The 12,246-nt window shown below is 32.6% G+C and overlaps 1 protein-coding gene across 1 annotated transcript; it reads right to left on the reverse strand.

The window, feature by feature from the left end:
• Window positions 1-5,613: 5,613 nt before the first annotated feature.
• sip1 (septin interacting protein 1) lies at window positions 5,614-10,899 on the reverse strand. The gene is made up of 5 exons (XM_073967291.1): window positions 10,520-10,899; window positions 9,844-10,463; window positions 9,596-9,777; window positions 6,388-7,481; window positions 5,614-6,319 (listed from the first exon to the last, which is right to left on the reverse strand). Exons 1-5 carry the CDS (start codon window positions 10,626-10,628, stop codon window positions 5,709-5,711), a joined length of 2,616 nt encoding a protein of 871 aa, XP_073823392.1. The 5' UTR covers window positions 10,629-10,899; the 3' UTR covers window positions 5,614-5,708.
• Between the last annotated feature and the right edge of the window lie 1,347 nt (window positions 10,900-12,246).

The raw sequence follows: 12,246 nt of genomic DNA on the forward strand, positions 1-12,246 counted from the left end.
TGATAACATTTATGATAGTTATACCACCATAAGTATGGAAGTAATAATCATTGCATAGCCACAGAGCAGGGATTGTGGTGCTCTCAATAAGATAAAGCAATGAAATGGGTTAAAGATAAAAACATAATTCTGTAGGTCATTATTGTGTTGACAATGATTCTATTGTCTCTTGGTCTGCTGTTGCTTGAAGAAGTGTCTTAAAGACATACCAAAATAGTCTTACAAAATCCACACTTCATCCTGCCAAAATGCATTTCTTTATCTCAATATTTCTCCAATTCACACTTTTGTTTAATATTCGCCTCATAAGAAGATAATGATGACCCCCAGTCCCGCTCCTCATCACTTCGATAAGATTAGACACTGAAAATTGAAATAACTTCGTAGAATATCTAACACAAAGCATTCCATGTTTTGATTAAATTCTGCCAAATTTTCCAAATCAATATGTTCTGGTAATTAATTTTGTGCCTGCTGATAAAATAGTAAGGTGGGAATTTGTACTTATGACTAGGCAGGCAGTTAGCTATTAACCAGCAGTAATCGGTAAAACTATATAGCTAAACGTACTCATTAACAATAGTTACACTATTTACTATCTTGAAAGTGACATTTTTTGAGATAAGATGTCATTTAGAACTGTTTAACTTTTGTTTAAGGTCCCAACAATATCTCAATTAAACAAGGTCTTATTGAATTTCATTATATCAATGAGTAGTTGGTTGTTTAAGAAAATATAAGTTTTTTCCAAATATCAACAAAACGTGAATTTTTTAATGAATAGCGTGGATTTTTTAAAGGATATTTTTCGAAGAATATTTTTTCAACGACGTGGATTTTTTAAAGAATATTTTTCCAACAACGGAGACTTTTTAAAGAACATTTTTCCAACAACGGGGACTTTTTAAAGAACATGTTCAATGACATGATTTTTATGAAAATATTTTTTCAAAAACGTGGATTTGATGAAAAATTTATCCAATAACGTGAATTTTATAAAATGACGAGAATTTTATGTTTTTTTAAGGATGTGGATTTTATAAAAATAAATTTTCAAGGAAGTGGAATTTATAGAAACATTTTTTCAAGGATGTGGATTTTATAAAAATATTTTTTTCGAGGACGTGGACTTCATAAAAATATTTTTTCGAAGACGTGGATTTTATAAAAATATTTTTTTCAAGGACGTGGATTTTATAAAAATATTTTTTTCAAGGACGTGGATTTTATAAAAATATTTTTTTAAGTACGTGGATTTTATAATAATATTTTGTCAAGGACGTGGATTTTATAAAAATATATTTTCACGGATGTGGATTTTATAAAAATATTTTTTCAAGGACGTGGATTTTATAAAAATATTTTTTCAAGAACGTGGATATACTAAAAATATTTTTTTCAAGGACGTGGATTTTATAAAAATATTTTTTTCAAGGACGTGGATTTTATAAAAATATTTTTTTCAAAAACGTGGATATACTAAAAATATTTTTTTCAAGGACGTGGATTTTATAAAAATATTTTTTAAGGACGTGGATTTTATAAAAATATTTTTACGGACGTGGATTTTATTAAAATATTTTTAAGGACGTGGATTTTATTAAAATATTTTAAAGGACGTGGATTTTATAATTTTATTGTAAGGACGTGGATTTTATAAAAGTATTTTTTTCAATGATTTTATACATTTTTTTAAGGACGCGGATTTTATACAATTTTTTTCAAGGACGCGGATTGTATTAAAAAAATTAAGGACGTGGATTTTATTAAAAATATTTTATTAAGGACGTGGATTTTATAAAAATATTTTTTCAAGGACGTGGATTTTATAAAAATATATTTTCAAGGACGTGGATTTTATAAAAACATTTTGTAAAGGACGTGGATTTAAAAAAAAAAATATTTTTTCAAGGACGTGGATTTTATAAAAATATTTTTTCAAGGACGTGGATTTTATAAAAATATTTTTTCAAGGACGTGGATTTTATTAAAAATATTTTTTTAATCGCGTGAATTTTATTAAAAATATTTTTTTAATCGCGTGAATTTTATTAAAAATATTTTTTTAATCGCGTGGATTTTATTAAAAATATTTTTTTAATCGCGTGAATTTTATTAAAAATATTTTTTTAATCGCGTGGATTTTATTAAAAATATTTTTTTTATCGCGTGGATTTTATTAAAAATATTTTTTTTATCGCGTGGATTTTATTAAACATATTTTTTTAATCGCGTGGATTTTATTAAAAATATTATTTTAATCGCGTGGATTTTATTAAAAATATTTTTTTAATCGCGTGGATTTTATTAAAAATATTTTTTTAATCGCGTGGATTTTATTAAAAATATTTTTTTAATCGCGTGGATTTTATTAAAAATATTTTTTTAATCGCGTGGATTTTATTAAAAATATTTTTTTAATCGCGTGGATTTTATTAAAAATACTTTTTTAATCGAGTGGATTTTATTAAAAATATTTTTTAATCGAGTGGATTTTATTAAAAATACTTTTTTAATCGAGTGGATTTTATTAAAAATATTTTTTTAATCGAGTGGATTTTATTAAAAATATATTTTTAAATCGCATGGATTTTATTAAAAATATTTTTTTAATCGCGTGGATTTTATTAAAAATATTTTTCTAATCGCGTGGATTTTATTAAAAATATTTTTTTAATCGCGTTGGTTTTATTAAAAATATTTTTTTAATCGCGTGGATTTTATTAAAAATATTTTTTTAATCGCGTGGATTTTATTAAAAATATTTTTTTTATCGCGTGGATTTTATTAAAAATATTTTTTTTAATCTCGTGGATTTTATTAAAAATATTTTTTTAATCGCGTGGATTTTATTAAAAATATTTTTTTAATCGCGTGGATTTTATTAAAAATATTTTTTTAATCGCTTGGATTTTATTAAAAATATTTTTTTTAATCGCGTGGATTTTATTAAAAAAATTTTTTTTAATCGCGTGGATTTTATTAAAAATATTTTTTTAATCGCGTGGATTTTATTAAAAATATTTTTTAATCGCGTGGATTTTATTTTTTTATCGCGTGGATTTTATTAAAAATATATTTTTGATCGCGTGGATTTTATTAAAAATATTTTTTTAATCGCGTGGATTTTATTAAAAATATTTTTTTAATCGCGTGGATTTTATTAAAAATATTTTTTTAATCGCGTGGATTTTATTAAAAATATTTTTTAATCGCGTGGATTTTATTAAAAATATTTTTTTAAGGACGTGGATTTTATTAAAAATATTTTTTTTAATCGCGTGGATTTTATTAAAAATATTTTTTCAAGGACGTGGATTTTATTAAAAATATTTTTTTTAATCGCGTGGATTTATTAAAAATATTTTTTCAAGGACGTGGATTTTATTAAAAATATTGTTTTAATCGCGTGGATTTTATTAAAAATATTTTTTTAATCGCGTGGATTTTATTAAAAATATTTTTTTTATCGCGTGGATTTTATTAAAAATATTTTTTTTATCGCGTGGATTTTATTAAAAATATTTTTTCAAGGACATAGATTTTATTTTTTCAAAGACGTCAATTTTAGAAAAATATTTTTTCAAGAACGTGGATTTTATAAGAATATTTTTCAAGATTGTGGATTTTATAAAAATATTTTCGCAAGAACGTGGATTTTATAAAAATATTTTTTTAAGCACGTGGTTTTTAAAATATATTTTTTAAAGGACATGGATTTTATTAAAATATTTTTCAAGGACGTGGATTTTATTAAACCATTCTTTTAAGAAAGTAGATTTCATAAAAAAGTTTTTCAATAACAAGGATTTTATAAAAACATTTTGTAAAGGACGTGGATTTAAAAAAAATATTTTTTTAAGACCAGGATTTTAGAAAAATATTTTTCAAGGACGTGAATTTTATAAAAATATTTTTAAGGACATGGATTTTAGAAAAATATTTCTTCAAGGACGTGGATTTTATAATAATATTTTTTCAAGAACGTGGATTTTATAAAAATATTTTTTCAATTACGTGGATTTTATAAAAATATTTTTCAAGGACGAGGATTTTATAAAAATATATTTTTCGAGGACGTAGGTTTTATAAAAATATTTTTTCAGGGACGTGGATTTTATAAAAATATTTTTTCAAGGACGTGGATTTTATAAAAATATTTTTTCAAGGACGTGGGTTTCATAAAAACATTTTTTCAAGGACGCGGATTTCATAAAAACATTTTGTAAAGGATAAAGGATAAATAAATATTTTTAAGGACCTGGATTTTAGAAAAATATTTTTTTAAGTACCTGGATTTTGGAAAATTTGTTTTCAGAACGTGGATTCTATAAAAATATTTTTTCAAGAACGTGGATATTATAAAAAATATTTTTTTTCAAAGACTTGGATTTTTTAAAAATATTTTTTAAGGACGTGGATTTCATTGAAATTTCTTCAAGGACGTGGATTTTATTGACATTTTTCAAGGACGTGGGTTTTATTGACATTTTTTCAAGGACGTGGATTTTATTGACATTTTTTCAAGGATGTGGATTAAATTAAATTTTTTCAAATACGTGGATTTTAATATAAATATTTTTTCAAGGACGTGGATTTTATTACATTTTTCTATTCAAGGACGTGGATTCTAAAAAAAATGTTAAAGGAAGAGAATTTTATTAAAAATATTTTTAAAGACGCAAATTTTTTAAAATTTTTTTTTCAAAAACGTGGATTTTTTAAAAAATGTCTTTTCAAGAACGTCGATTTTTTAATATTTTTTCAAGAAAGTGGATTTTATAAAAATATTTTTTTAAGAACGTGGATTTTATAAAAATATTTTTTCAAAATTTCAAGCAAGTGGATATTAAAAAAAAAGTTCAACGGCGTGTATTTTTTAAAGAATATATTTTCAAGGACGTGGATTTTTTAAAGAATATTTTTTAAGGACGTGGATTTTTTAATGAATATTTTTTTAAGGTCTTGGATTTTTTGATGATAAATTTCAAGGACGTGGGGATATCACATTCGAATTCTTTGTCTTCAGAAGTATTATAATATCTTCTGCAGCATATTTATCATATTTCTCATAGGTTAGATCATTTTTCTTTTTGGTCAGTATAATGTTGATCGTAATTAATCATAAAGTTCACTCCTTGCGTCGTTCCTTGTCAAATTATGTCCCTTAATCTTACATGGTGTATCGCGCAGTATATACACCTGTTACATAGAACATGACTTATCTAGTCCTTGAGAGTCCAATCAACCTGAATACTTTTGCCTACTAATCCCACAATCATTGCAGGTGTAGATGAGCATGTCATTCATTACATTGACTTGTATGTCAACAATAAATGTATGCATGATTTGCAGAAAAAAAGCGGTGGGTCAATTTGAGATGATGATCAGGCACTAATTATGTTGATGGTATGAAGGTTGATTCTTCTACTTACATCGGAATGCTGTCATGAACGTATGTATGACCACAAGGCGATGCCATGTGTTGATGACGGATGACCTTAAAACCAAGTTCAAATATCTAAGAACAAACACAATATTACATACACTAACCTAAGGTCTTATGACCAAAAGTGTAACCATAAAAAATACAACGTTAATGTTAATCGAAGATTTGTTTTTTTTTAGTACTTCAATAAATTGAAGTAATCAAAGTTGTTTATTGTAATCTTAAAAACTACTCTTCTCCAATTAAAAAACATTGACATTTAATTTAAAACTCCCGTTACAGCACGTTCCAACATTGGCTGCAGTGGTGTGGGTATCCAATTTTTAAACGAGTTATCTGTTATCATACAAACATTCCGATCTATATAGCAGTATAATTTGCCAACACGATAGACTTGTTTGCCCAATTCTCGGCGGCCCGGCATGGGGGCAAAGAGTATACCTCTCTCCGCGCATTTGCGTGAAACCAATTCTTTGAATTCCAGTTGTACGGGAGCTGTTCCCGACATGTCCAAGTTCATTAACATTGGTGGTGGCGGAGGTTGAGGTGGTGGCGGAGTGCTAGTGGCCATACTAGGTGTTGGTATGTTACTCGTGTTCCCAGTCATATTGGGTACTTGATCCGTGGCACGATGCATCATTTCCAAGGCTCGTCGCAAATGCTCCTTGACGCTGGTTTCGCGTAACAACTCATCAGACAGCATACTTTTCCAGCCACTATACCAGCACGAGATTTCCACATAATCTGGGGATTGATTAAGCCACATAACCAATACCTGCATCCATTTGGGAAAGAAATATTTGTCCAACAGCTGGGCCATTTGGGCGGCAGGTATTAGCTCATGCCATTCGTAGACTTGGTTCCAGGGTTCTAAAACAGAAGGACATATTTATTAAATTACTTTTTTCCCAAAATTTCCACAAATCCCTCCCTCTTACCCAAATCCTGTTGCAGTGGATTAATAATGAATTCGTTCAAAACCATTTGCAGCTTGGGTATAATGTGGGTCAACAAAAACAACTGCATTTGGTGCTCATCAAAGGCCCCCTTCCATGGTGTAAGCATGGCTCGAGCCGAACGATCTTGCGGCAACCAAGCCCTCAAGGCATTACCCAATTTTTCTCTTATTGTGGGATAGATAAACTCCTCCATTTTATGACCCAAAATTGCATTCCAAGGCAAAATCCAAATATGTATGGGTACCGTGTCAGTCAAAGGATCCCATTGTCTTACCCCCGCATTCAAACGAGGCAACACCAATTGTTCCAACACAGAATCCAATATCCAAGAGGGAAACAAGGGTGCCCAACAATCCAACAGAGCTGCCATCGATTGATGATGTTTTGGATCCCAAAATTCAGCGCATGAACGGAAACTGGGTATTACTCCAGCCCATATTAGGGAAGAATAAGGATCAAAAATATTCGAACGTTTCTCGGCATTATCATCATTGTGCATTTCCAAAATGGTACGCCATTTCTTAATGACATCTACATATTGAGTTGGTGCCTCGAGTGGTTTCCATTCGGATAAATGTTGTTTAAGTAGTGGCGCTATTACCCCAGCTGCCAAATCATCCAATCCGAATTGTTTATATTCAGTAGCATAATTTTGTTGTAATTCTAAGAAAATTTCTTCAGCACGCAACAATGACAAGTCGTCTCCACCCGCTGTCAGCTCATCAATCATGTCAAGGACATGATCTAATGTGTTAATGTGATTCCTTTCGAGCTTAACAATTTCTTCCAATTGCTTCTTTTCTTGTTCCAAAGCCGCGTAACGTTCTGTGGCATTATTCTGGGCCGTGTCCAAAGTTATAATATCCTGTTCACACATATTTACGATCAGTGAGAGATTGTGCATAAGTTCGGGTAGTGCAAATGTGGCAGAGGATTTTTTAGGTTGTGCTTCCTGCACCGAATCATAGAGATCTTCTTCCATAACTTTCGACTGGCCAATTGCATGATAACCACTTAGGACGCGTTTTTCGGGGCCGGTCATATCGATGACGGGAACATTGCCCAGTTTTTTGCTGAAAGAATAAATTAAAAGGGACAATCGTGTAGACTTTCTTGACAAGGATCAGACCTAAGCTAAAGAGGTCAAGGATGTGTGGCCAGAGGTCAATGATCTATGACCAGAAGACAATGATCTTTGACTAAAATTCAATGACGTTTGAACCGAGTTCAATAAAATTTGACCAGGGGTCAATGAACTTTTGACCAGAGGTCAATGACATTTGACCAGAGGTCACTGAACTTTGAACAGAGGTCAATGACATTTGATTTTATTCTTCATATATCCATTATGCTTGACCAGAGGTCAATGATTCTTGATTAGAGGTCTACGATTCTGGATAGAAGTCAATGATTGTTGACCAAAAACCACTTGCAAACGGTGAAAAATCATTGAACTGATGATTGTTGATGGCTAAAGTTTTACCAGAGGACAATAAACATTGAACAGAATCCAAGTTCAGTCCAGAGGTCAATGGACTTTTACTTAAATTCTTGACCATTGGTCAATGGTTAAAGACTCTTGACTAGAGATCAACGGTTCTTGACCGAAAGTCGATGATTGTTGACCAAAGTTCAATGAAGTCAATGATTCTTGACCAGAGGTCAATGACTATTGACCAGAGGTCAATGACAATTGACCAGGGTTCAATGACTAATGAGAGATCAATGATTCTTGACCGAAAGTCGATGATTATTGACCAAAGTTCAATGAAGTCAATGATTCTTGACCAGGGATCTATGATTCTTAACCAGATGTCAATGACTATTGGTCAGAATTCAATGACAATTGACCAGGGTTCTATGACTATTGACCAAAGTTCAATGATTATTGACCACAGTTAAAAGATTATTGACCAGAGGCGAATTATTCTTGACCAGAGGTCAATGATTCTTGACCAGATATCAATGGTTATTGACCAGAGGTGAATGACTATTGACCAGAGGTCAATGACTATTGACCAGAGGTCAATGACTATTGACCAGAGGTCAATGACTATTGACCAGAGGTCAATGACTATTGACCAGAGGTCAATGACTATTGACCAGAGGTCAATGACTATTGACCAGAGGTCAATGACTATTGACCAGAGGTCAATGACTATTGACCAGAGGTCAATGACTATTGACCAGAGGTCAATGACTATTGACCAGAGGTCAATGACTATTGACCAGAGGTCAATGACTATTGACCAGAGGTCAATGACTATTGACCAGAGGTCAATGACTATTGACCAGAGGTCAATGACTATTGACCAGAGGTCAATGATTCTTGAACCGAGGTCAATGATTCTTGACCAGTGGTTAATGACCCTCAACCAGAGGTCAACGATTCTTGGCTAGACGTTAACGATTCTTTACCAGAGGTCAATGATTCATCACCAAAAGTCAATGAATTTTGACCAAAGGCCAATAATCCTCAACCAGAGGTCATTGATTCTTGGCGAGAAGTCAATGATTCTTGACAGGAGGTCAATAATTCTTGACTAGAGGGCAATGATCCTTGACAAGATTTCATTGATCCTCAACCAGAGGTCAAAGAATTTTGGCCAGACGTCAATGATTCTTGACTAAAGGACAATGAACTTTAACCAGAGGTCAATAAACTTTGACCAGATGTCAATAAACATTCACCAGAGATCAAGCAATCGTCTTCAACCAGAGGTCAATGAACTTTCACCTCAATGAACATTGAGTAGAGTTCAATGGTCAAGTCATTAAGTCACTGGCCAGTGTAAACGGATGATCCAACCAAGGTCAGTGACCTGAAGTCAAAAATATTTTTTTTTATTTGTCAAAAATCATTAGAGGTCTTTAAACTATTTATTAACTCCCCCTTAAAGTTTTTTAAACTTTTCGTTAGAGATTCTTGAAGTGCGGCTGAAACTTCTTGTCCTCCTGTAAAAATTTCTTGGCGTCAGGTCAAATGCTATTACACCCTGAACAATGCTTATGGGCTCGGAAACCGTTGACCCACCTTTCGAATCATATTGTCTCTTAGCCAGTAATTGCTAGACACTGGTCATGACTTTTGACCACAGTTACACATGATCGAGATCTTCAGAAACATTTCTGGCCTAAGAGCTTTGGAAGATCTCAAGATTTATCTTTATTTAGTTGGAATGCTTACCTTATCTTGTCGCCAATAATGAAGTTTGAGTTTTTTCCCTTCTCCAAAACCTCTTCCACAGATTTGTAATAGTAACGTTTCGAATTTTTATCCGAACGACCATCTCCACCCTTTTTCCATTTGTTTAATTGCTCTTTAAACTCCTTAGCCTCACGGACATCTTCATCGATTTTGGGGACATGCTGGAAACAATTTTTATCCATTAGTATTTTTCGTCGATATTTTAAAAAAATTGTCTCTATACTCACCCCCTTGCCACCAACACTGGCTGCCGTCTCCGGTCCATAAGCTCCAATGGCACCCCTACCTTTGCGTACATGCGCCTCTACCGGCTGTGAAATACCCTGTAGATCTTTACCCAAACCCATACCTGGTTTGTAACCCATTTGCAACAACAACTTCGCACCAATACCCCTTGTATGTTGTTCCCAGGCACCAACTTTAAGATGTCCCGTTTGTCCGCCAGAGGAATGTTGTTGTCTAAAACTGGATTTCGATGGTGGTGGCATTCTTCTTTCATGCTCTTCTTCGGAATCTTCACTAGTATGTTGTGGTGATTCAGCATCCATTAGGGTAGGTCTTTGCCCTGCCCCGAATCCGGGATGGGCATTTAATTCATCTTCTTCATCGGTAATGGGATTTTCAGCATCATCAGAGTTTTTGTCATCTTCTGCCGCTTTGTTATCTTTGGTTTTATTTTTCTTGCCGGCTTGTTGTATACCTCCTGCCACAAAGTTTACTGGAGCTGTATAATCTTTGGAACGACTGCCTGACGCACCACCAAGACCCCGTCGTCTTCCTTTGCGACTGCGGCTGGAGCTGCCTTCACCGTCATCATCATCTTTGTCACTGTCATCGGCCCAAATACCTGCAAGAAGACGAGTGATAAAAGTGTGTTTTAAAGGTGTTTCTATATTTACTTACCGTAAATCGCCTGTTGTTTGCTTTGCTTTTTCCTAAATCGATTTGGATTGAATTCATTTTCCAAATCATAGTCGGTTATTTCAAAGCGTTCATATTCCTCGTCACCCATGATGTTTTAAATTGATTTTCCTGGAGGATCTAACGTTTCAAGACCCACGAATAAAGGTAAGAATGAAGAAGATGAACACAACAAATTTGGTGTGTTTATGAATGAGACATGGTAAAACACAAAAACAGCTGGTGCTTCCAATGCTTTTCAAACTGTGTGCTGTTTAAAGTGGAGTACACACCATCAATCAAAACTGACAGTCAACGTACCTTTACAACAATTTTCTGGTAAATAAAAACTTTTGTTTAGCTAAAAATGTTTGAAGTACGATATGTAAAGTATTATTTAAAGATTACAAAACGATTAACGAAATACGACACGATGACTGTCAGTTTTATTGGTCAGTGTGTACTACGCTTAATTCTTTTTATCAGTTAGTGCAAAACGTATCGTAGGGTTGCTGTCGCAAATGAATCTATCATGGTACAATTACAAAGGTTGATGCCTCAGCCCATGGTACAATTACAAAGGTAGAAGCCTCAGCCCAGCTGATCGAATATAAAACGTCAAAAAACTAGGAATTCGCCATGAAAAATCTACACTTTATAGACAAACACAAGTTGTTTTGTTGTAGCAATTCGACGATGCATCGACCTTTGTAATTCTACCGTGCCTCAGACCAGCTGATCGAATCTAAAACGTCAAAAAGCTAGGAATTCGCCATGAAAAATCAAAACCATTATTTCGTTGAGGCACATTTTGCCCGTATGAAAGTGTATATACCCTCGTTAGCATAAATGCTGAGGGTATAAAAATTCAAATTATCCGATTCGATCAATGAAAGATATCAATATATCGAGGAATTACATTATTTCTAATCATATGCTCTGTTCCAGAACCTGCAAGAAGTTACTATTTCTTACTACGATAACATTTTTTCCTTTATGTTATCGGAAAAAATTGTAAAAATTAGTAGATTCTTGCAGTACTGGAACAAAGCAATAGATAGCATAAAAACTTCGAAACATCGTACAGCATCGTAATTTGCATCAAAAATCATCAAAAACTTGGAATTCCTCTATCATGATTTTAATACCTTTCTATCATGGTCTCAAAATTTTGCAGCTTGGAAGGTAAACGTAGTTCTTTATAAACAAAACACATGTATATGTCACGGTGCGTCTGAACCAACATTAAATGGAAGGTGCTTACACCTAGGAAGTTTTTGCGGTGCAATTTAGCTGTCCAAACATACTTGGGGTCTAAATTTGAAATAGTATATGCCTACTTTCATGGATATTCAATTCAATTCTTTCTATAAACCCCTTCCAAATCGAACATTTCCTTCAATGAATCATCTACCTTAAACACTTTTTGAAAAGTTTTTGCACTTTATATTTAAAATTCGGTAATCTGTTAACAATTCCAATAGTCCCAATTTACATTGGGCGAGTTTACTTGCGGCAATTGTCATTTTGTAGGAGAGAGAGGTGAGGCATATGGTAACCCTTTGCCTATCAGCACCCTCTCTCACCTACAAACTGACAATTGCCGCAAGTAAACTCGCCTAATGTAAATTGGGACATAATTTCAAATCCAAGTTTTGGCGACTTTCTGGCGTTTAAGTGTACATTACGAAAAATGATCCGCTAGTGGGATATATTTTGAGATTCCGGGG

This window comes from Musca autumnalis, unplaced genomic scaffold (assembly GCF_047663935.1).
Source record: "Musca autumnalis isolate F117 unplaced genomic scaffold, ASM4766393v1 scaffold_2, whole genome shotgun sequence".
Taxonomy (NCBI): domain Eukaryota; kingdom Metazoa; phylum Arthropoda; class Insecta; order Diptera; family Muscidae; genus Musca; species Musca autumnalis.

Bases quoted from the DNA above. Each gene is read 5' to 3' on its own strand.
- sip1 (XM_073967291.1), bottom strand. From the start codon at position 10,628: ATGGGTGACGAGGAATATGAACGCTTTGAAATAACCGACTATGATTTG. The intron at 9,778-9,843 runs GTGAGTATAGAG...AATTGTTTCCAG, and splicing joins CCAGTGTTGGTGGCAAGGGG to CATGTCCCCAAAATCGATGA. The intron at 7,482-9,595 runs GTAAGCATTCCA...TTATTCTTTCAG, and splicing joins ATTATTGGCGACAAGATAAG to CAAAAAACTGGGCAATGTTC.